This window comes from Marmota monax, unplaced genomic scaffold, assembly GCF_021218885.2.
Source record: "Marmota monax isolate L192 unplaced genomic scaffold, Marmota_monax_Labrador192_F-V1.1 WCK01_AAM20220418_F8-fsc00012, whole genome shotgun sequence".
Lineage (NCBI taxonomy): Eukaryota > Metazoa > Chordata > Mammalia > Rodentia > Sciuridae > Marmota > Marmota monax.
The window spans coordinates 26,028,233-26,052,555 of NW_026695227.1; the positions used below are offsets into that span (position 1 = coordinate 26,028,233).

Genomic DNA, 24,323 nt, shown 5'->3' on the forward strand with positions numbered 1-24,323 from the left:
GTATAATCGAAATCAAACCAGATTCCAGAGGGAAGAGAACCTATTAATACTTTCTATATAGGTCAGATTCCCCAGGATACAAAAGCAGGTAGAAAAATTAAGGACCTGGAGAGACAGAAGGAGGGTATCCATCTCACCCTCTAGTTAGGCATATAATTTAGTGAAAAATTACCCCTCAATTTGGAAATAACACAGTGAAAATTTATATCAGAACTAGAAAAAATGTGTATTTTGAAACATCTGGAGAAAAGCAGAACACATTAAGCAAGAGAGACTCACACATTCTAAGGTAAGAGAAATATTTATTTAACTTTGCACAAGAACGAGCTTATACTGAACAAATTCAACCAAATAATATAAGTGCAGTAAAACAAGGAAATGGGGATGACTTTTCCTGTTAGAAAATATTAAGTAACCATGCCTGTGCATTATTTTTTTATCATTACAATAACTTGTTTCAGATTTCTTTTCAGAGTGTGTACTGTACATAACACGTTATAGGTTCTTTGCTTTGCTTCTGAAAATATAATTCATTCACTGCTTTACATTTTATTTTCTGCAGTGAGGAACCTAACTGATTCATGAAGATTCTGATCTAGAAGAAAATTTTCTGCACCAATGAAGCCCAAGACTTTAACAGATCCGATGGGCTCAGGCTTCCCGTACAGGGGTCAGGACGTTATGGTGTGCATTTCACACACATTTTCTACAAGGTGATGTCAGGTACAGAAGAGGCAGAATTGTGGTCTAGTTTTTTTTTCAAGAATTTTCCTTTTGTGATTTTCTCAAGCTCCACAAACATCATAATTGAAAGTTTACTCAGCTACTAACAAAGCTGCATTTAGCTGCCCACAAATCATTCAATTTTTAAAAACATTTTTTTTGGTCTTTTTAATGAAAGAACATTCTTTAAGCAGAAATCTCCCATAAGACAGTCAACTTCACAGCTCCTGAAGGCACTGTGGATCCACTGAGCAACAGATGTGGCCATTCTAGAGAAAGAAGTAGAAATAATTGTGGAGTATTAATTTTTAAGCCATTAGTAAATTTCATTCATTGATTAGTACTTAAAAACACAATTGTATTCTCCTGAGAATTGAATAATCACTTTTCATAACTCAATCAGTAAAGAAGGAATTATGTCTCATTATATGTGGCAAGAGATAAACTGACTTTACTTACCCAATTGTATCCACTTGTATCATTTTGTCTTGTATTTATTTATTCACAAAATATATGTTGAGTATAATATGTACTAGTTATAATGATAAATAAAGCAGACCTGGTTATTAACTTCATATGGCAGGGCATATAGTGTATTGGGAGATAAAACTATTAACTATCAAGCAAACTTACAACCTAAAACTTAAATGTGCTAGAAAAATGTTATGGTCTGAATGTTTAGAGTCCCCTCAAAATTCATATGTTGAAATTCTAATCCTCAATGTAATAATAAGAGGAGGCAAGGCCTTTGGGAGTTAATTAGGGAACAAGAGTGGAACATCATGAATGGCAGTAGTGTCCTTATAAAAGACATGAGATGCTCACAATTCACAATAGTCAAGTTATGGACCCAGCCTAGATGCCTGTCAACAGAAGAATGGATAAAGAAAATTTGGTCTATATAAATAATGGAGTTTTACTCAGTCCTAAAGAGAAATGAAATTATGTCTTTTGCTGGTAAACAAATGGAACTTGAGGACATTATGTTAACTGAAATTAAGTCAGACTCAGAAAGTCAAGAGAAATGAGAGAGAGAGAGAGAGAGAGAGAGAGAGAGAGAGAGAGAGAGAGAGAGAGAGAATATGAGCAAGAGTGGGGGAGAGGGGGAAGGAAGGAAATAAGGATAAGGGATCTCACTAAAATAGAAGGGAGACCAATAGAATAGAGAGAGGGGATCAAAAGGGAGAAAGGAGGAAAAGCATGGGGGGGAAATGCTGGGAAATAAATCTACCAGATTATTCTATGTCCATGTATGAATATACAGTGAGTACATATGAATGGATATACACGATATATGTATATTATGTACATATATAACTATAACACAATAAAGTACTCCTATTAGTAGTAATAATAATAGAAGAGAGATTGGTAGAGTAGAGCAAGCAGATCAGTGGGAGGGAGGCGATGAGGCAAACAAGTGTAGGGTAATGAGACTGATCAAAATGCTATGTGCATATACAAACATGGCATAATGGATACAGTTATTATGTATGCCTATAATGCACAGATTAAGAAAAAGGATATGAGAAAGTTGGCTTCTTCTCTCTCTTCTGTCCTCTATATGAGGATATGAGAAGATGGCTATCTCTGACTAAGAAAGATGTCCCTCATCAGAAACCAGATTTGGCCAATACCTTGATCTTGGACCATGAGAAATTAGTTTCTGAGCCTCTAGAACCATGAAAGGTGTATAAATATATCCAAATAGATTCTACTATCATGTATAAAATAAATAAATAAATAACAAAATGAATTTATGTTGTTCAAGCCACCCAGTCTAAAATACTCTGTTATAGTATTCCAAACTAAGACAAAAGGATATAAATTAGGCAGTATTATGAGATGAACAAAAGACTGCCTACTTAAATTGGTGGCTAGGATAGACTTCTTTGTAGAGGTGATATTTGAGCCAAGATCTGAAGACAGCTCCATATGAAGGTAGACCAAGAGCACAGGGAACAGTAGAAGGAGAAACAATGAAGTGACAAGAGTTTTACTACAGTTAAGAAACTGAGGACTGATTGTGGCTCAGTGGTAGAGTGCTTGCCCAGCATGTGTGAGGCACTGGGTTTAATTCTTAGCACCATATAGAAAAATAAATAAATAAAAATAAAGTTATTAAAAAAGAAACTGAAAAAAGAACTAGGTGAGAATTTTAGGTTGGTGAAAAAGCAGTTTACAAATGAAATGGGAGAAATAGAAAGAGAAGGATCAGATATGCACAATTTGCTTTCATAATAAAGTATCAAAATAATGTAAAAAACTACAAAGAATAAAAAAACTATACATTCTTCTCTGATTTGTCACTTTCTTCCCAACTAGTTAACTAGTAATAATGTTAATACTGTTATTACGATCACTATGATAATAATATTCTTACACTTCCTGAGTATGTATTCTGTGTCAGACACTTTGCCAGGCATTTTAAATACATTATCTAATTTCAATCTCACAGCATTCCCAGTGGGATCATTATTAATAGTCACACTTTTTAGTTCAGAAACTGAAGATCAGAAAGCTTAATATTATGTCCAAAACCACACAGTTAATAAATGATAGAGCTGGAATTAAATACCAGGTTAGTCTGTCTCTAAAAATTCATCCTCTATTCTTATTTTTCTCAGATAATTGGTGTTAGATATATTATACTTTAATATGATAAAATCAAAAGTGTCTTTTGTAACATAAAACTTTTAAAATGATATTTTAAAACCTGAGCTTTTGTTGAAACACAGCAAGTGAGGGGAAAAGCCAGTCTATTATCCAAAAAGAATATCATCAGTTTAACCGAATCCTTATCCTTTCTAAATTACTATTAAGCAGAATTCTTATTCTGACAGCACATGAGAAAGAAAGACTCAGACATCTCAAGAACCACAAGCAACATTTTAAAGCTTTACCATTTTGCTCAGAGGCACAGATTTTCTAACAAAACCTAGTTTTATGATCTTTCTTAATCTGCTAGCCCCATGACATGATGAATGTACTGGGTTCCTAAGAGTATCAGTTTTTCAAACCGTGTGACTTTTGAGCAGAAATTGAGTTACGGAATATGTGATGACTTCTGCCACTGGGTATGCAAATCTAGCATTAGAACTCTGAGGAAAAGTCTTGCTCCCATAAACCTGCTTTTTGGAAGAAACTGTTTATTTTCCAAAATCTTTCAGGAATGTTTTTCTTATTCCTTATCAATATGTTCTGCTACTTATAGGACAGATGCTCTACAATCCAGATCATTGGCACTTTCTTAATTAGAGAATCAAAGATCATACATGAAACACTAACAAAAGAGCCCACTGCAATTCAATTTCAGTAAGGGCATAATTTCTAACGTAAGGCTAATCCTCCTATACATAACAAATATGAAGAGTGGACAAAATATAAAACACAGTTGAAACCAATGGAGAGTGGCAAGCAAACACTAGATAGATTTCAACCTTGAAAGAAAGGAAATGTACTGTGTGAAATCATTTTTACTTGGCACCTTCCTTTAGGGTACTCCCTAGTCTGTACAGATTGAGAACTATAACTCAAACAGAAAGCCACAATCTTATAGGCCAGAGACATCAGAGGAAAGCTTCTGGACGAGCAGAGTGGCTTAAAATTGAGAGAGAAATATATACATAGTAAGGGACAAGTCAATATATAATTTCCTCAAATTCTTGGCTGACTTACTGAGGAGACTTTAAAGAGACAATAAGAGACCCCTAGCTGAGAATTTGAAAAAAAATCAAGCAGAGATTTTGGATTCTGCTCACATTATAGGTAGCAGTGCTTGAAATGTATGTCCTACCAAGTTAGAAAAGATTGATAGAAAAGTCATTTTTTTTGCTGAAAACCCTAAGAGGCCATAAGAAGAAGTAATATATCTCAAGAGCAATATATTCACCCTAAAACTAAAGGTAAATTTGGAGTAGTCATACCTAACTAATATAAAGCCAAGTTCTTGTAGTACAAGGTGATTAACCAGTGATTTAAAACCTGCCAGAACTAAAACAGTCTTCAGAGGAACATATCCTCCACAATATCCATATACTATTAAAATTAATAGACATGTGAAGAAAACCAGGAGAATGCGGCTCCTAATTGATAGAAAAATAATGAATTGTAACTGATCCAAAGATGACTCAGATATAACCAGTAGATGAAGACTAGGAATTATCTATCATAAATATGTTCAAAGATGTTAAAAAATGGTTACAATGAATGAACAGATGATAAATCTCAGCAAGTAAATTAAACTATAAAAGAAATTAAGTGGAAACTCTGGAACTGAAAAGTGGAATGTCTGAGATAAAAAAAATCATTAGATACTCTTAACAACAGATTAGAGATGGCAGAAGAAAGTAAAATTGAGGACAAGGCCATAGACATACTAAATCTATAAGACAAATCTATAAGACAAAGAGAAAAACAGAAATAAAATAGAGTTTTTTGTTGTGTCTTTTAGGATAATTAAACCATCATGTAATAATCAAACTATTAAAAACCAAAGAGAATTTGAAAAGAGACAGAAGGGAAAAAGACATTTTCTATACAAGGGAACAAAGATACAAATGATGGCTGAATCAAAACAATGGATACTGGAAAACTAGAGTTATCACCTAAATGGCTGGAAACAAATCTATAAATCCTGATTTCTATATCCAATAAAAAAAATCTTTCAAAAATAAAGAAATTTTCAGACAAATGAAAGTTAAAAGAATTTGTTACCGCTAGCTTGCAAAATAGAAGATACTAAAGGATTTTATTCAAGCTGAAGAGAAATGAGCAGATGGACTCTATATTTAAGAAGAAATGAAGAACATCAGAAGTGGTAAATATGTGGATAGGTATAAAGTATAACAATTTTCTTCCTTTAATTTAATTCCTTGAAAGATATATGACTGATTAAAGCAAAAGTAATATGGGATTGTAAGTATTACAATGTACAGAGTTGTAAAGTACATGTTATTATAGCACAAAGGCTGTCTGGAATCAGCCTTTGTGCTATAATATTGAAAAGTTCTTATATTTTCTATTAATAGTATAATATTAAATATGGTTTTAATGTGATGTTAATGATATATAGTAATCTCTAGAAAAACAAAATAATTAGTTGTTATAATTTAAAATTTAAAAAAAAACAATTAAAATGGACAAAAAGTTTTAAAGTTTTTAAAAAAGAAAGGCAAGAATGAACAAATAAGAGCATGGAGAATACACTGAACAAGTAGAGACTAATGGCAAAATAATAGCCCTCGAATGCTCAGAGTCAAAAATTACATTAAACGTATGTAGACTGAACACCTCAGTTAAAAGACCTGTTGCACACTGGATAAAAAAGTGAAGACTAAGTGTACGTTATCTATTAAAAATGTACTTCAACTGTAAAACCAGGGACAGGGGTGGAGTGGCTAAATGGTAGAGTGTTTGCCTACCATGTCCTAGACTATAGGTTCAATTTCAAGCATCACACATACACACATACTCTAAAATTTAAAAAGTTAGCAGGTCTAAAACAGTATATCACTAAGTGAAATATCAAAAAAAAATTGATTTCAAGTCCAGAAGGAGGATAAGATAATTTAGACAAAAAACATAAAAGGGTACATACCATGTGATTCTTTTATGTGGAATTTTAAAACAGGCAAAATGAATCTATCATTACGAAATAAAATTGAGGTTTTCTGTTGAAAGTACTACCTGAAAGAGGGCACAAAGGCACTCTCTAGAGTGTTGAATACATTACATACTTTGATTTATCAAAATCATTAAATTATATACTTAACTGTGAATTTCACTGTAATAAATAATATCTTTATAAAAACTGAAATAGTGACTCACAAAACATCCTGACTACAAGGAATATTATCACTCATTATCAATGCTAATTTTAAATAGCAATTATTTTTACATTGTGACACAGTAAAATAAGCTTCCTTATGACCCTGCCATTTCTGTATGTATTTATTGCTAAAGTTGTTTTTGCTCTTTTCATACTAAACTCTACAAATCAAATTTAGGAGACAGCTTTTAATTTTAAGTGTATATATACATACATATATATATATATATATATATATATATATATATATATATATATATATATATATATATATCCATATATCCATATCCCCTGGTATCTGTATAAAATATATACTACTATCAATAATTTAGTAGAATCCAATTTCATACCCCTTTATTTTCAACCTTATTATAGTCAAAGTACATATGTGATTATATATCATATTTATCTTAATGGGTAATTATAAGCACCATGTTAATTTGATGACTAAATAATATCTTATATATCTTATAGTATCATATAATATCATAGTATCATAATATCATAGTATTATATAATAGTATCAAATAATATCATAGTATCATATAACATCACAGTATAATGTAAATATAATTTAGGATATATAATTATATAATCAATACATTTGATACATATGTATTATAATATGTAATATCAAAATTGCATCATATAGAATTACTATGATTGATCTAATCATGTTTCTTTTGAAAATTCTGGCATGATTTTGCATGCCAAATAATATTGAGATCAATATTGCTATGCATATATAATTCTATAGTTTAGATTTCAGATTTTTTGTTAGGCTAGGCCCTCAAAACTGAAATTGCAATGGATGGGGGTATGGCTGTTGACATGTATTTTTCAATGACAAGAATAGCGTATAATATAACAATTCAAGTACAGCTCTGTGAGCATTAGAGATTATTGTGGCCCTTTTCTTTTTTACTATAGTATATTAATATAATGATTTATTCAGCTAGTCTACATTTAAGTTTAAATTATTTAAAGGTTAAATGAGTTCCTTTTATGTTAATAGCTATTTTTTTAGTGAAATGTTTATTCATCCTTTGCTACTTTATTTATAGGGAAATAAATGTTTTTTATTAATTTTTTTGGTTTTAGTCTAAAAAGAAACTAATTAAATCTGATGAAAATATTTTCCCAGTCTCTAGTTTCTTTTTCTTTGCTAAATATTGATTGCTATAGAAGCTCTAAGCTTTCTTTGAGGTATATTTTATCATATTGAAGTTAGAAAAGGCATCTGTCTTTTAGAAATTTGATTGATATAAAATTATTTTATTTGTTTTGATTTATTTTTAATGCTTAATACCTTATTCATGGATTTTGTTTTAATATAACACATTATATCAAATTATTTTCCATAAGTTGTTATCTAGTCATTCAAATATTTATGGAATAATCTTTTCAAAGCAGTCTTGATCATATATTGAAACTTTATTATAATTTTTCCTGTCTATGAATTTGGTTCTTAGGTCTAGTTATTTATTCTAATATTAGTGCAGAGATCCACTTTCACAACTTCAATTTTGCAGTTTTTGATACATAAAGGTAACATTTAGGAAGTCAGGAACTTTATTCTTATTACACTGCATTTTCTACCAAAACTCACTTGTTTCAGTATTATATCACAGTCTCCTTAGGAGTCAAAGACATCCCCTGGTTTCCAATTGGAAAAGGTTCCTGCTGAGTGATGATTTATTAAAGGAACAGGACTTGTAATATCTCCCTCTTCTTATTTCTCACCTGGATAATCCTCTTTGTTGTCTGAAGCTCAAAACTCTATGACCAATTAAAAGGATGCTTCTCTATGAGATTTAGGAAAGGTAACCTTATTAATTATTTTTGACTCAGGAGTTCAACTTTTGAGTGAAAGATGCATTTTTTAACCTTAGAAAATTAAATTTGAAGATACCTTCAAAAAGGTGAAAGGGAAAAATCTTACCCTGTTTTCCACAGGTAACTCTTGATGTTGCCTTACTTTAAGAGATATTTATTCCTTGTAACTGTATAGCCTCTAAGTACAGTAAATCTTTCCTACAAACCTTCTATCACAGTTGTAATGTTGTCTTCATCTGTGTCATGACTTTATAAATATCCATTTAGTTCACATAGAAACCCACATTTATTGAATACTTTCTCTCAATGTGTTGGCCATGAAATTTCCTGTGTGGATATTTCACTTAATTCTTATAGCAACCATCTCAAGTAGATACTATTACTTTCCGGTACTACTATTATTCACATTTTTCAGGTAAGCAAGCTAAACCACAGAGAAATTGAAGAAGGTCTCCTGAAATCATATAATTAATATTTCTGACTATGCTTTGACTCCAGATATCCTGATTTTCAGACCATGTTCTTGACCTCTAGACCTACTCTTGTCAAAATAGGACACCCTGTGATGACAGAAATGTTCTCTACACGTACTGTCTAATATTATAGCTAGTAGCCACATGTGGCTATTGAGCAACTGAACAGGGCCAGTGTGACTGAGAAACTATATTTTAAATTTGTTTAATTTTCACTAATTTAAATTCCAATAACCTGCATAGGATCACTCTAGACAATTATTTCCAGGAATGCTGATTACTACATCCCAGGTACCAGCATAATGCCCACACTGTTGTTAGGCTTTGAGATTATTTATTTAGTTTTAGAGTTGATTCCAAAATTAAAAAATGAAGTACTAAAGCCACTAAATTAAATTTTACAGCAATAATAATCCAATTAGAATGTTTTCAGCTTTGACATTTATTTACTGACTAAAAATGAATAACTCAAAGTAGGGTGGAATGGGGAGGTAATGTGCTCTGGAAACACTGAATTGTGAAGAATGCTTACCTCCAAAGCCATACCTAATACTTGTTTTGCATAAACTTCATTTTTAAAATAACACAAAATAAATGTAATAAAATGAATATTTGGGCTAAATTTGGTAAAATTGAACTTACTGTTATAACTCATTTAATAAGAAGGCAAATGACCTCAAATATTACATCTAAGATCAGCACCATGTGACAAGAAGAAATAATTTTACTATCAAAATACATTTTCTGGAACACATTCCTACTAACAGTCAAAAGTTTCTAACAGTTGTTTATAAAGTAGTGAATGGCAGGCTTATTCATGCTCTTTACTTAAGAAAACATACTAATGTTTACTGCCTGTTACTTGAATGCATTTTACTTACTAAAAGTACCCATCTGAGCTATATATACATCTCCTTCTATCATGTGGCATATATTTTTGTTGTCACTACTCTGTACAGTTAGATAAGGGTGAGGAAGGACCCAATTCTATTCAGTAATTAAATGTCAGAAAGAATTCCCTGTTTGGACACTAGCACTGAAGTTTTGAGATATGTACTATTAAGTGTACTCATGCTAAACATATATTAAAAAAGAAACACTGCAGATACATTATTAGTAAATTATTGTACTGGATACCTTCAAGTTTGCTGGTGTGCTTTCAGAAAACAGCAGTAAATGATCAATCAAAAAGCTTGACTGACAAATTATATGATTAAAAGAGCAAGAGATTTGGGTATGAAAGAGGAAAAAAAATATCTTAAGTCCTAAATAATTTTATATGTCTTGGTTCCATTACATCAAGCTACCTTAATAAGAATTTATATCAAGTAAATTTGAATTAAGTTGCTGTATTGAGAACTTCACAAGATGAAAATTCTCACAAACCAGAGCAGATATGGACATGCAATGTTGCAAAAATCTGGTGTTTTTGCTTTTTGTTGTTGTTAAGCCTTTATATTATTTAGTTTCAGTGTTGTTCCCAAAATTATAAATATGAAGTACAAAACCATTCAATTTTATAGGAATAAAAATCATAATGCTTTCAACTTGGTCACTATCCATGAACTCCTTCTACTTTGCCTATGTTATCCACTTTTTGCTTTCACTGAAGTAAAAGGTATAATGCTCTATTTTCCCATGAGAAGAGAAAAATCTATATACTGATTTCTCACCAACGGAAGGAATATGGTAAACACAGATCTTAAACTCTTCAATTCAATGTAATTGACCATAACAAACCAAGAAACATGCCCATTTTTGCCATATTGATTTCTACTTTAGAAAATGCAATGTATCTACTTTGTCAATATATTTTACAGACCTTGTAAAATAACTATATACAAATCAATATAATATTGTTTTCTAACATGACCGAAGAAACATGTAGTTTGCTTCATCGTCGTTTTAAAGATGTGTACAGTTTGATACATTAGGGCAGTATAAGTAGGGTGTTTCTACTGATCATTCTGGCTTCAGTCCATTCACTCTCCTTCTCCCTGAATATACATTGGAGGATGCATGAGAAAGTCAGCCTTGGTTCTAATAAACCTGAGCCACACTCCTCCCACCTCTGTTTGAACAACAAATAGGGAAAAAAATGCTTCCCATTGTTCAGGTTAAGCACACTAGTACCTCTGAGCCCTGGGTGCTGCTGGCAAAGTACTTTCAGTACCTGAATTTAATGGGATTTACCTTGCACTGGCAGAGAGTACACTCAGTGCCATGTTTGATCCAAGAGGACCCAGTGAAGCGAACCACATTCATCTCGTCCAGGCAAGTTTTGGTGATGTCATTGCGGATGGTATCTGCCTGGCAAGGGTCGGTGACACAGCGTGGGCAGCATTCATTCTCTGGAAGGACACTGAATTCACACTCCACATCTGGGCAAGGCAGGGGCCAACAGTCAACTTCCCCTTGCTATAAGAAAAACAGATGAGTAAGGACCAGATGGAGAGGAAGGGAGAAAATGGAAGGAGGCAGAGAAGAAGGAGGGGAACACAATGTTTACTGAATACTCAATTTATTTGATTGATATTTACATTTAGACCTTTAAAGCCAGTGAATCTTACAAGGAATCTACGAAAGCCCTCTCAGAGTGATGAGATCTATCCTGAAGCTAGGTTTATAAGCACTTTTCAAGGATTAAAAAAAGAATAATAATAAAGCAAAATCAACAACCATTTCTCTTAAAAAAATAAAAATTGCATGCCCCTTTCTTTTCCCTGACAAAGAAAAACTGTTTAATGTGGAAGAATGCTTCCATTTAACTTTCTGATCATGAGATCATTTTTTGATCTTTTTTCTTCTAACTTTTCATTTATTCCTTTCTCATAGAGAAAGCTTTGTCCATTTACTAAAATGAACAAAAAAATGAAAGGAATTTGACAATTTTCATGTTCATTTATGTGTTTCTCAGTGTAAGGACTTTGAGCCACTCCTCAAATCCTGCAAAACAAACAAACAAACAACAACAAAAAACCCAAACCCAAACAAACAACATGAAAATCCCCAAAACCTAGGAACTGACTTCTTCAGTCTTTTTTATTCCATGTGGGAAAATTGTGTAAACTGTATCTTTTTAAAAACATGGTTCCCACCTGTTTCCTATTTTCTTCATGATTCCAAATCTCATGGCATTCGAGATGAAAGCAGCCTTCAGGCACAGAAACTGACCTTGCTCTTTCAATTGATTTTTGGGTTGAGATAATAAAAAAGAAGTAACAGAAAAAATCATTGCCTCAAAAAAAATCCTCACACAAATAGGAAATTAGCCATAAGTTTAAAAGTAGCCTCTTCTGTGAAACTGTCTACTACGAAGACACGTAGAGCAATTTTCCTTTTCTTTTACATAATTAGAAACAAAACATTTGCTCAACTGAAAAAAAGTCAGTGTTTTCTTTATCAAGTCTTTACTTATTGTTTCCAGGAAAATTTCACAAACCTTATTTTAAAATTCAATTCTTTATGTATTTATTTCATATTCATAGTATGTACAAAAGAAGGTGCCCACAGAATAGCCCTGACAGCAACAAACTTCATAAGGAAAAGAATGTTGATTTTTGTTTTTGCCTTTTTTAAGTGTGAGAAATGAAGAAATGGATTAACAAAATCTCTGTGTGGAAAAAGAATGTTTTATTTTTTCACATTTGCTATTGTGCTACCCACAATTGTCTTTAAGTAAGCATAAACTAGGTGGGATGAGGGAAGCAGGACTCTTTTCTTTCTTTGAGACTTGGAAATACACCTGAAAGAGACATCACTCTCAGAAAAAAGAATGCACAATGTAATGTGCCACTTCTAACAAAGAATGTTCTTCTCTGGTCCACCAGTTTATCATCCTGACCAAGCTCATTTTTTGAAATTGCCAATACTATGGCCAGGTACTGGCTAACAGTAGACAGCAAGGACAGGGCTGCTGCTTTTCTGTTTAGCTTCCAGGCCTAAGCTTTCTCTCCATTTCGTGTACCTAAACTTACCAGGCAGCGGCACTGTTGGCAATTCTGGACCCAGGTATCACCACTGTTGTATAAGGTTTCCCCATTTTGATGGAGGCACTGACTGCTAAGCCTTGGATCACATTCAGGGCAGCAAAAAAGATCAACTGTAGGATTCTCACAATCACAAACCATCCGTCGACACATAACGAACCCGTTCTGTATGGGAAGGTAAAAATAAGCATACCAAACCCTCCATTTCTCAGTGTACTAACATCACATGGAGGATGAAATAATTCACACAGTTTACTAAACACAATATAGTTTCTTTAAAATTCCATCTTGTAGTTAACATGTAGAAATTACCCAAGCTGGAGGACTTCCAATTTCCTTTCTACATACTCCTCCTCAAATGACTTGAACAGAAAGAAATTTTCCAGAAGTAATTGGAATGATAACCCTGTATGGTCCTTATATACATATAAATGAGTGTACAGATGTATAAATATTCACATATTTGTGTATTAGTATAGTAATTTGAATACTATCTAAATTTTGTTTTGTGAGAAGGCAAGTATTTGCTAAATATCTGCAATATTTTAAACCTTATGTTTTTGTACACACTGTTATCAATTTCCTTCATGCTTACTGAGTCTCTAGTACATAGTATTATTCATTTAACTATAATTTAAGTCTCTATTGTAAACTGGTACATATAACAAAATACCTTTCTAAAATTGAAATATAGTCCAAATCGATATTTTTCACCCTTGGGTCATAGCTTGTCTATTCTGGTTTCATTTATGTATTCACTCAAACATGATATTTTGACTATGGAAAAATGAACATAGTAATAAAATCTTATCACCATGTGAAGAGATAAACACAGTGTAGTAGTATGACACAATGGACTTCTGTTCAGCAATATAATGGAAGAGATATATGTAACAACTGAACCAATCTCAAAGAACACATGTTGAAATAAAGAAGTCAGACAGAAAGAGAATGTACCTTGTGATTCCATTTATAGGAGGCTCTAGAAAGTATTAATTTTATCTATAAGAAATAGAAGGTGAGTTTGCCTTTGTGTGTACAGGATTAACTAGGAAGGGATACAGGCAACATCTGGGTTACTAGAAATGTTCAATAATATTAATTGTGATGGTGGTTAAATGGATGCATTCATTTATTAAGACTCATTGAACTGTACAATTAAAATAAATGCAGATTTATTTATACTAACCTGACATGAACACACAGAGCACCGGTCATTTTCCAACACCCAAATCTGACCATTGTGTTTGACTTTTCCATCATGGATGCAGTCCCCAGTGCAATTCTTTCCATGAGGACACCGACAATCATATCCGCCATCCAAGTTGAAGCAAATGGTATCATTGGCACAGCTGTGCCTTCCAGTCCCACATTCATCTATATCTATAGCCAAGAAGCAGCAGCATGCAGTGTGCTTAGAATATGCTGTTTCAAATCATTTCAATCAGGCAAGTTGCCTCCTGACATAAAGCATTTAACTGTAAATTAATTTTCACCTTACTGGTATGCATCTCCTATTAAATGCTGACTAAAGCATTGTGAATGACCTGGGGATTTCCCAGGAAAATATTATCAACATTTGATTTTACAAACCAGATAATATTGGCTAAAATTTCAAATTTTTATCTCTGTAAATACCATTAGGCTTTATGAAACATTAATATTTTTGAAAGTAAGAATATAACTCAATTTATCATACAAAACACCATGGTAGCAGAAATTCTAAAAGGGATATCATCCCCAATGTTAAGCTGGTACTCACAGACATCCCTTCTTAGTTGGAGAGAAATGTCATAGGACCCCTGAGGCATTTTATTCAATTTCAAATTCTATTCTCACAGCTATACCACCCTAATGTAAGCTCTTTCCAGTGTTTTGCCCAAGTGTTCTTTCTTTATAGACCAGGTATTCTGACACTGTCTTTAGATCCTCTACTCACCCATGAAAGGCAAATGACCATCAGCGATTACAATCTCCTTCAAAAGAATCCACTCTATCTTAACTTTCCATCTCATATTACCACTTTATCCCCTGCCCAACTCAATTGGCAACTGCCCATTCTTCACCTAACCTCACCTGCTTCATGGCAATCACAGGCTAGAGCATTTTCATACAGATGAAAAGCAAACATATCTCGACCCACAGATCAGGTCTGTAAGAGGAGATGTGATTCATATTATTTACCCCACAATTTAAAGGTCACAAGCCAAAATATATTTCAGAGAGATTTTATGAGTGGCAGTAAGCAGTGATTTCCCATTTCATCAGTTTCCTCTAAGTAAAGGTCAAGAGAGAAAGAATTAAATCATGGTAGGGAAAGCAGGTTAGGAGAAGATGAACTATATAGATTTAACTAGGGGAACCAAACACTGATTTTCCAGGAAGATTTTAAATATAGAATTTAGTAAATATTTTTCTTAAATGATTTGATTTCAACATTAATTGAAGAATTGGACCAGTCAAAATTATATCTTGACCACATTTAAATTCTTAACTACTAGAGTTCTGTTATAAATTTGTTCCTGAAAATAAGCCCTGGGATATATTTTCTCTGTATTTACCTTGATTTATATTAGTTCCTATTTCAACAAGACCAACAAATTAGGACAAAGGCTGAAACTGTTGCTTTTAATACAGTGAGGATAGTGCTTTTTGTGACTATAGACAACAAACAAAAAGAGAACTGTTAGCCAGCATGTAGACATACTTTAAAAAAATTAATTATAATATATATATTTTTCAGAGCCAAGGAAATGTCTCCTGTAATAAAAATGAAATTTTATAAATTAGCTCTGCATTTGGTTTACTCAGAATGATGTGGTATATTTGATGACTTGATCTTTGTCTCTATTTGATATTCATAGAGTTAGAAGTTATAGTAAGCAGAAAAAAAACATAAACAATAATAATTTGACCTCTTTGACCACAAGCTCTACAGATACATGTTAATGCATCACCTTTTAAATATCCACTATAAAAATGTTATCCCACTAATGGTAATGGCTGAATTTTTGCCATCATTTCATTTTACTTAATGTTTAAAATACAAGCTGTGAGACAAAGTAATTCAGTTTTTTTTTTTCCCTGAAAAGGCACTAAGAGACCTTGAGTTTTCTGCAAAAGACAAAGAAGAGATGTCCAGGCACACAAAGAATGTGTGTTCTTAAGCACATTTATAATAAAAAAAATAGAGTAAAATGTTGCTCACAAGGGTTGGCATGTGGTTTCATATCTGGAAAAATGTATAGGCAGAAGTACCACAATGAGCTATTTTCTGACCTCCTGCTCTCCAACAGGATTTGTATTAGTTTGCACTCACATTTTTTTTACACTTGTTATCTAAACTGGGTTTCACAAGGCAGAAAATTTCCCAAATTGATAAGTGATATTGAATATTGGAGTTTTCACATCTAAATGGCTTTTACTTTTGAAAACCTATAATGATATGTGAAAATTCCAATTTTACAAATATTGATAATTTATTTAGTGAGTGACTATTGAAGAAATAATGTTGCTAAATCCATTGGTTAAGTCTCAGTTTTTCTCTAGCTTGATTTAGCAGCAGCATTTGGCACAGCTCACTTTCTCTCTGTGATAATTTTTTCTTATTTGTTTCTTAATACATTGATAGTGGTTTGGCAATTATACTATAAATAAGATTTATCCATTGAAAAGAGAAGATAAAGAGTGATTTAGTGTGTTTTGAGTCTGTTTGAAGGCCTAAAGTTTTGAGCTATCAAGATGTGTTTGAGAAACAGAAATACTGGTGAAATAAATGTCCACTGAGAGAGCAGAGTAGGCAGCAGGTAGCCATATAGGTGAAGTGGCACTCAGGCCCTGATAAAGGTCATATTAAGAAATTTTAACTTTATTATAAAGGCAGTAAATGTTAATTTAGAGAAATGAAAAAAAATATATTTTCATTTTAGAAAGAGTCCTTAGACTTCCTTTTGGAAAAGGATTAGAATTTGAAGCTAGAAGATCAGTGAGTAGGCTGCTTTAGTAGTCCAGGCAAGAGATGATCATACAACAAAAGCAGATTCACATAGTGGTTGCTGCCTACTGGATTCTGGGTATTTTTCATATAATGACTCATTTAATTGTCACAACAACACTTGAAGGTACAAAGGATTCCTAATTTTGTAAATTAGGAAAATGAGTCATAGAAATATTGCATAACTTTCCCAATAGCACAGTCAATAAGATAGGAGCCAAGTTTGTATTCTTAAACAAACTGCTGTACTGAGTGTCAACTGTGGCAATGCATAGAAAGAGATTATGCAGAAAGAATTAGTGTCATTAAGTGACTTGTTGAATTGGAATATTAAAATGACAGAAGGATCAGGATGCTTGGAAATTTTGATTGATCATATACATAGAAGAGGGAGACCTTGCTGGGGAGGGGGGAGGGGGCAGGGCAAGCAGTCATGTTCCCAGTTTAGGACACTTTGAACACCTTGAAATGCATTTTCCTTTAGGCCTCCAAGTGGAATTGTCCAATAAGTAATTGGCTATATAGGTCTGGAGCTCAAAAAAATAGGACCAGATCAAAATATAATTTTGGTCAGATATGTTTTCATCATTCTTCTCTCAAAAATAGTTCTTCAGAGTCAAGCTCAAACTTCATATAAGGCACTTAGACTTAAGTCTTCTGCTTGTCTCCTTTTTCTGCAACTCAAATTGCCAATAATATCATCATGCTCAATAAACTCCTAAAACAAATGCTTGGTACCCTGAGAAAGCTTCCTTGATGCCAAAGAGGAAACAATTGCTCTGTTTCCAATATTTTTTTTCTCAAAATCAAATAATTTTCTCATTTATTAAGAAACTCAAAATATTCTATCTTGCATGACAGTTATTATTGTATTTATTTTATCTTTTCTACAAGCCAAAAACAGTGACCATTTCTATTTAATATTTGTATATAGCAGATGACTGGAAAAGTACCTCAATGTGTCTGTACATATATATTCAGTAACTACTTGTTTCGTTAAATTGGACTCATTTCATTTGTGTTCCTTTTGCTTGGTTGGGTTAAAAAATTTTTGGCATCACAAATTTGAAGAACTTTATCAAAGATCATCCAGAAGTTAAAGAAAGAAAGGAAAATATGGATGTGAAAATAAAATAAAAAACATACTTGTAGGGGAAAAATACAGAGTTGTGTCCCATAGTGAAGCTGGAGATATAGTAACTGATAAGCAAAAAATTTCAGGCAAAGTATAAATGATGATATAGATTAGATAAACAGCATCCTGGCATCTTGAGGATTAAGCATCTAAATCTCTAAGATAAGTGGATGAGCAAAATTGCATACAATTTGTATGTATGCCGCTTATAAACATGTATGTGGCAGAGCACACAACTGTAGCCAAAAATGTACTGAAACAGTACAGCTATTTACTCATATCTTCAAGTACAAATGCTATGCTTCAGAGTAATTATAAGTCCACTGCTGTGGCTTTGTCCACTTTGAAATGCTTTTTTTTTTTTAAAGGAACAGAACAATGGCACCTTCCTAGACATAATCATATTCTTAAAGCTTAATCCTTCTAAATACTAATATTACAAATATACAAATCATTAAAATTATAGCAAACGTCTTTTAGTCTTTTATTTTAATATAATGTAGGTAGTTTCTTTGAAAAGACTCTTTCATAGCATGTTGTCTTCTGACAAAATAGTAGATTTCTGATAATTTTAATGAACTCTATTGGTATATAATAAAGAATCATCTTCCAGAATAGTAGTTTTATAAAAATAAAAATTTCCATTTGTGGAATTTTCTTGAAAAGACTTTTCTGTATAGGTATTTTACAGAATCCTTTACTGTCTTACATTTATCATGTGTTTTAATGTTCAGTTTGTCTTTGTTACTTTTTGGACCGAATACTTGGAGTACACTAATTATGTTTTATCCCGAATATTACTATTTATCCACTTTAAATATAGTATAGGTACATCCAGTATATTTCATACTCATATATAATTCTAACATAGGTTATATGCCTAACATACTCCCAATTAAAAGATTATCTAACTTCCACCTCCATTGTTATCATTACATAAATAAACTTATCATCTACTATGTGCTAGGCACTGTTCTAAGAATTGGAAATATGGTAACTGACAAGCAAAAAAGATCAATGACCCCTGAAGCTCACAATCTAAAGTGGATAATACACAAGCAAACAAATATATACTATAATTATAGAAGAATTTATCATTTATCATCCCCTTCACAAAGAAAGGTGAAGGAGGGTAACAGAATAGTGTCAGAAGTCAGAGGCCATTTCAAACTGGAAGTCTAAGAGAAGCTTATTTGAGAGAAGATGTAAATTAAATGAAAGAAGTATCATGCAAAATTGGGGGAATGGATACTCCACACAAAGAGAACAGCCCATGAAAAGGAATCTGTTTGGTATGTTGAAGAAATGGTCAGAAGGTCAAGTATGTATATCATGTAGGCTCTTCAAATCATGGTCAAGGTTTGGGGTTTCCTCTAAGAGATGGGAAGTTTCCAGGAAGGTGAAGAAAGGAGTAACATGCTCTGACTTCAATTTTAGAAGGATCATTCTTTTTTTTTTTTTTTTTTTTTTTTAGCAGCCTTCTTTTTTTTTTATTGGTTGTTCAAAACATTACAAAGCTCATGATATATCATCTTTCATACATTTGACTCAATTGGGTTATGAACTCCCATTTTTACCCCAAATACAAATTGCAGAATCACATCGGTTACACACTCACATTTTTACATAATGGCATATTAGTGACTGTTGTATTCTGCTACTTTTCCTATCCCCTACTATCCCCCCACCCCTCCCCTCCCATCTTCCCTCTCTACCTCATCTGCTGTTGTTCATTTCTCTCCCTTGTTCCCCCCCTTTCCCCTCACAACCTCTTTTTTTTAAATTTATTTTTTATTAGTTGTTCAAAACATTACAAAGCTCTTGACATATCATATTTCATGCATTAGATTCAAGTTGGTTATGAACTCCCAATTTTTCCCCAAACCTCACAACCTCTTATATGTAATTTTGTGTAACATTGAGGGTCTCCTACCATTTCCATATGATTTCCCTTCTCTCTCCCTTTCTCTCCCCCCACTTGTCTTTGTTTAATGTTAATCTTTTCCTCATGCTCTTCCTCCCTGTTCTGTTCTTAGTTGCTCTCTTTATATCAAAGAAGACATTTGGCATTTGTTTTTTAAGGATTGGCTAACTTCGCTTTGCATAATCTGCTCTAATGCCATCCATTTCCCTGCAAATTCTATGATTTTGTCATTTTTTAGTGATGTGTAATACTCCATTGTGTATAGATGCCACATTTTTTTTATCCATTCATCTATTGAAGGGCATCTAGGTTGGTTCCACAGTCTAGCTATTGTGAATTGTGCCTCTATGATCATTCATGTGGCAGTATCCCTATAGTATGCTCTTTTAAGATCCTCAGGGAATAATCCGAGAAGAGTGATAGCTGGGTCAAATGGTGGATCCATTCTCAGCTTTCCCAGGAATCTCCATACTGCTTTCCAAAAATAAGTGTTGGCGAGGATGTGGGGAAAAGGGTAGAAGGATCATTCTGAAAAAAGTTTTTAAGAACACTGAAGTGGAAGTAGGGATACTAGTAGGAATAGTGGTCTAGACAAAAGAGAATGGTGCCTTTCATGAAGGTTGTAAGGGTAGAGGTGATAAGCAGTGGTCAGATTGGGAATATATTGTGAAAGATGAAATAGTGAAGTTAGTTTATTTATTAGATGTGAGATATGAGGATATTGATCTGAGCGACTATATTTATGGACCTGTAAAATTTGCACAGTGAATCAAGAGTTATATAGTAATTCTATTAGTTCTGAGTTGCCCATTAGAAATTCAAGTTGAGATACCTCATAGACCACTAGATATACAAATCAGCAGCTAGGGAAGAGATTTGAATAAGCATATGTTGATGACCTCTTAAGCTATGACTGATTGATGCAGAGATTGATAATGTGTAGAGAAAATGGACAAGTCCCGAGCCCTGGGGTACTTGAATATGTTGTCCTTTGCAGAATAAAAGAAGATTCCTGTGGGGTGAGAAAAAACCAGAAGAGAGTGTTGTTCCCCAACCCAAGGGAAGAAAGTTATGTTTTGAGAGAAAGGAATGATCAATTGGGTCAATACCATAGCCACATGAGTGATTTTGGAAATAGATCTCCCCATTGCCCCTTCAATTAAGGAAAGAGACAGTATCTGACCAGTGAATTTGGTAAGAAATTGTTTGAATGTGTGCTGGATGTACTGATTTGCTTCTAACAAATCAAATATGAAAGAAGTGGCCTCAAGTATAATATTGGTTAAAAAAAAGTCTGTACCTTCTATCTTGGTCATTTGCTCTCTCTTGCATTGCTTACTATAGGAACTAAGACTAGCTCCCATGTCTTAAGGCAGCCCTTCAGAGACACTCATATGTTAAAGTACCAAGGCCTACCCATAGCCACATGAGTGATTTTGGAAACAGATCTCCCCATTGCCCCTTCAGATAAGCCTCAAAATAAGACCAGTCCTGACCTTGACTGCAATCTCATAAGAGACCTTTTACCAGAGACACCTAGCTAAACTGTACAGACTTCTCTCACTACAGAAAAGATAAGGTACTATTTTTTTTGTTTTCAGCTTCTGAGCTTTTAGGGTAATTTGTTATGCATCAATAGATAACTAATACAGCCCACTTCAGATTGTGGTCATATATTTAAAAGATAGTGAGTGTTACTACAAATTTAAAGCATAGAAGTCAAAAGAGGTAGATTTTTAAAATATATATATTCACATCCAGAAGCACAGAAAAGAAAATTAAACCCAGGTTATCCCTAGAGGATAAGTGAAAAGGATGGGTGGGGGCACTGAGATAAAATAAGGATGCATTTTCAGCTTTAATCTATATACTTCTGTATGATTTACATTATTTATACTAAGTTATATTCATTCTTTCTATGCATGACTTTTAAAAAGTCAATCTTAATACAACTCTATAGAGTATATGCAAAGCAGCTTATTAGGGAGGACCAAAAATGACTGATCTGTTTCTGAACTGCAATCTGTGGTTCTTGATATTGTCTACAGAGCTGGAAATACTCACCCTGGGACATTCACAAGTGCAAGGTAAAGCCCTCAGGCCACAGCTAAGTGATGATTTGAAAATGCCAGGTTTTAGCTTCAGGTAAGGCAACAACATTCCCATTCTTTGTGAAAATCCTGATGAACCCTCTCTTCAGGGTCTAGAGCTCCTTCTGCTGCAACTGGCAAAGCATATTGGAAGCCTTGGCATCCATCATCCCAGTCTGTTTTATTTCCTTTGTGTGAAAACCCTTTCAGGCTCAAGGATTAAAGACTTCTTAACATTTAGGTACTAAGTACCTTTAAATTCTCAAAGGCTTTCATTGACTGTGTCATCTTAAACCCATTATTCTCTCAGGCTGCTGCTCTATGAAGGTATAGATACAAATGGAGAAAACAGTGAGTTTTGTTTTGTTTCCCATTCCTCTGCCAAGAATTCTGAAGGTAAACTCTTATTATGGTACTAGCTGTTTCCTTGGTAATTATTCACTGGACTCTGCTTGTTTTGCTCTGCTTGTTTTGCCTGGTTTCTAAATATGATGCCCCTTAATAGAGGACATGAAAGAGCAGAGTTGTTTGTCCACTCACTGAAAATAATTCAAAATTAATTGTAAATAACTGAATATAATCTGATTGAATTTCGACTCTAACTAGATTGAAAACTTCTTGGAAACAAGGATCCTTGTACTGACCTTCACACGATTCCCCACTGGGTGAAAACATTCCATTGTCATGATAGCCATCTCTGCACTCACAGTGGTACCATCCAGGCAGGTTAATGCAGTTAGCACGACTGTCACACTGAACAAAGCCATCAGAGCATTCATCAATATCTGTTTGACAAAGAAAACAAAAGTGGGATTTCATGCAATTGTTTCTTTTCTATTAGAGAAACTAGAATATTCTGCTACAAGGCTACTATAATTTTTAATGCAAGTAAATCCTTGAAATAGACAATATAAAAATCAATAAGGTTTCTTGGTTATTAAAAGCTGTGCAGAAACAATGTAGTGGTATTAGTAATAGGCGAAACATCTAGAAGGTTTCTCTGATTTGCAAAAGTCATTCAACTATAAAAAATTGAAAACCATTTGTGATGGTTATCAGAGCTTCTCACCAAATATTTCCAATATTCTGGGCATACTCCAGAATTGCAGTTTGCAGTTTTTTCAGGTTAGGTATGGACATGTGACTTCCTTAAGCCAATTAGGGGAGGATATGTGTGACTTCTAGGCAGAGACTTTAAAATTCTGTATATGATTCACATGAATCCTTCCTCATCAGATAGAATGATTAGTGATTTGCAGAAGGTATAAATACCAACCTGAGGGAGGATTACATGAGTCACATTCCATAGCTACCTGGAACTGACTATAGTATGAGCAAAAAAAAAAAAAAAATCAACTTCCGTTGCTTTAAGTCACTGAGTTTTTAGGGTCTTTTATTACTATCAGAATAATCTATCTCAACTTAATACAGCAGGTTCCTTCAAGATATATGGCGACAGCACTCATAAATCAATGTATTTTGAAGAATACATATCATTTCCATCACTTTTTACTATGTGTTACACATATTATGCCAATTAACACTCAAGAAAATCTTGCCATGGATACAGCATATTGAACATATAAAAAAATGAACCAAAAGAAAATTATGTAATTTTGAGTTCACGGGCTTGACTTGAGACTCTGAATGACTGTGGATGCCAAAAATATCCACATGTACCACTCCCATCTTGACAGTTCCATGCTATGACAGAAGGTTTCATCTGCCAAGACAGAATGGCCTCTCTTTTTTTTTTTATGGCCTTTCTTATATGCTCCTTCCTGCACCACTTTCCCCACTGCAGTAACCAGGCAAGATGATGTGCCCCATATACAAGGTAAGGCCAGCTGTATTTTAGAGTCCTTTTCCCTCAGATAGTCCCTTCTATTTGGCAGAATCTACTCCTTTGCATTTCTTCTAACACCATATTCATTGAAGCACATATTTCTTTTGCTTTTCTTTTAAAATTTCTTCTTTTCTGACACTCTATTTTGAAAGAGATAAGTTAATGAATATACAGGGAAATAAGCAAAAACAATCAGGGAAATAAGCCAATACTCACTTCTTAGTAGTTCCTCCAATAAAACGGCATATAAAACAGTCTCTTAGATTATAATATTGCATAATAGGCAAAAAAACCTATTATATCACTATAACATTTTAGTATTATTTCTACACTATGAATGTGTTTAGATTCCTTTCCCAAGAGTCAGTTACTACTGCCAGTCTTTCCTACTGACAAAATAATTGTTAGTGGCCAAATCAGCTAACTATTGACTTCCTGACACACAGTTACTGGGGATTTCCTCCATGTACTAAGACCTCATCA

General features: G+C 33.3%; 1 protein-coding gene across 1 annotated transcript in view; it reads right to left on the minus strand.

Moving 5' to 3' along the window:
• Window positions 1-272: 272 nt before the first annotated feature.
• Window positions 273-24,323, minus strand: part of Nell2 (neural EGFL like 2) — a 377,837-nt gene continuing 353,786 nt past the window's right edge. Inside the window, exons 17-21 of the mRNA XM_046435982.2 lie at window positions 22,639-22,779; window positions 14,041-14,234; window positions 12,840-13,016; window positions 11,056-11,280; window positions 273-992 (exon numbers count right to left, since the gene is read on the minus strand). Coding sequence (XP_046291938.1) covers window positions 942-992; window positions 11,056-11,280; window positions 12,840-13,016; window positions 14,041-14,234; window positions 22,639-22,779 — 788 coding nt within the window. The 3' untranslated portion in view covers window positions 273-941. The remainder of the gene's footprint in view (window positions 993-11,055; window positions 11,281-12,839; window positions 13,017-14,040; window positions 14,235-22,638; window positions 22,780-24,323) is intronic.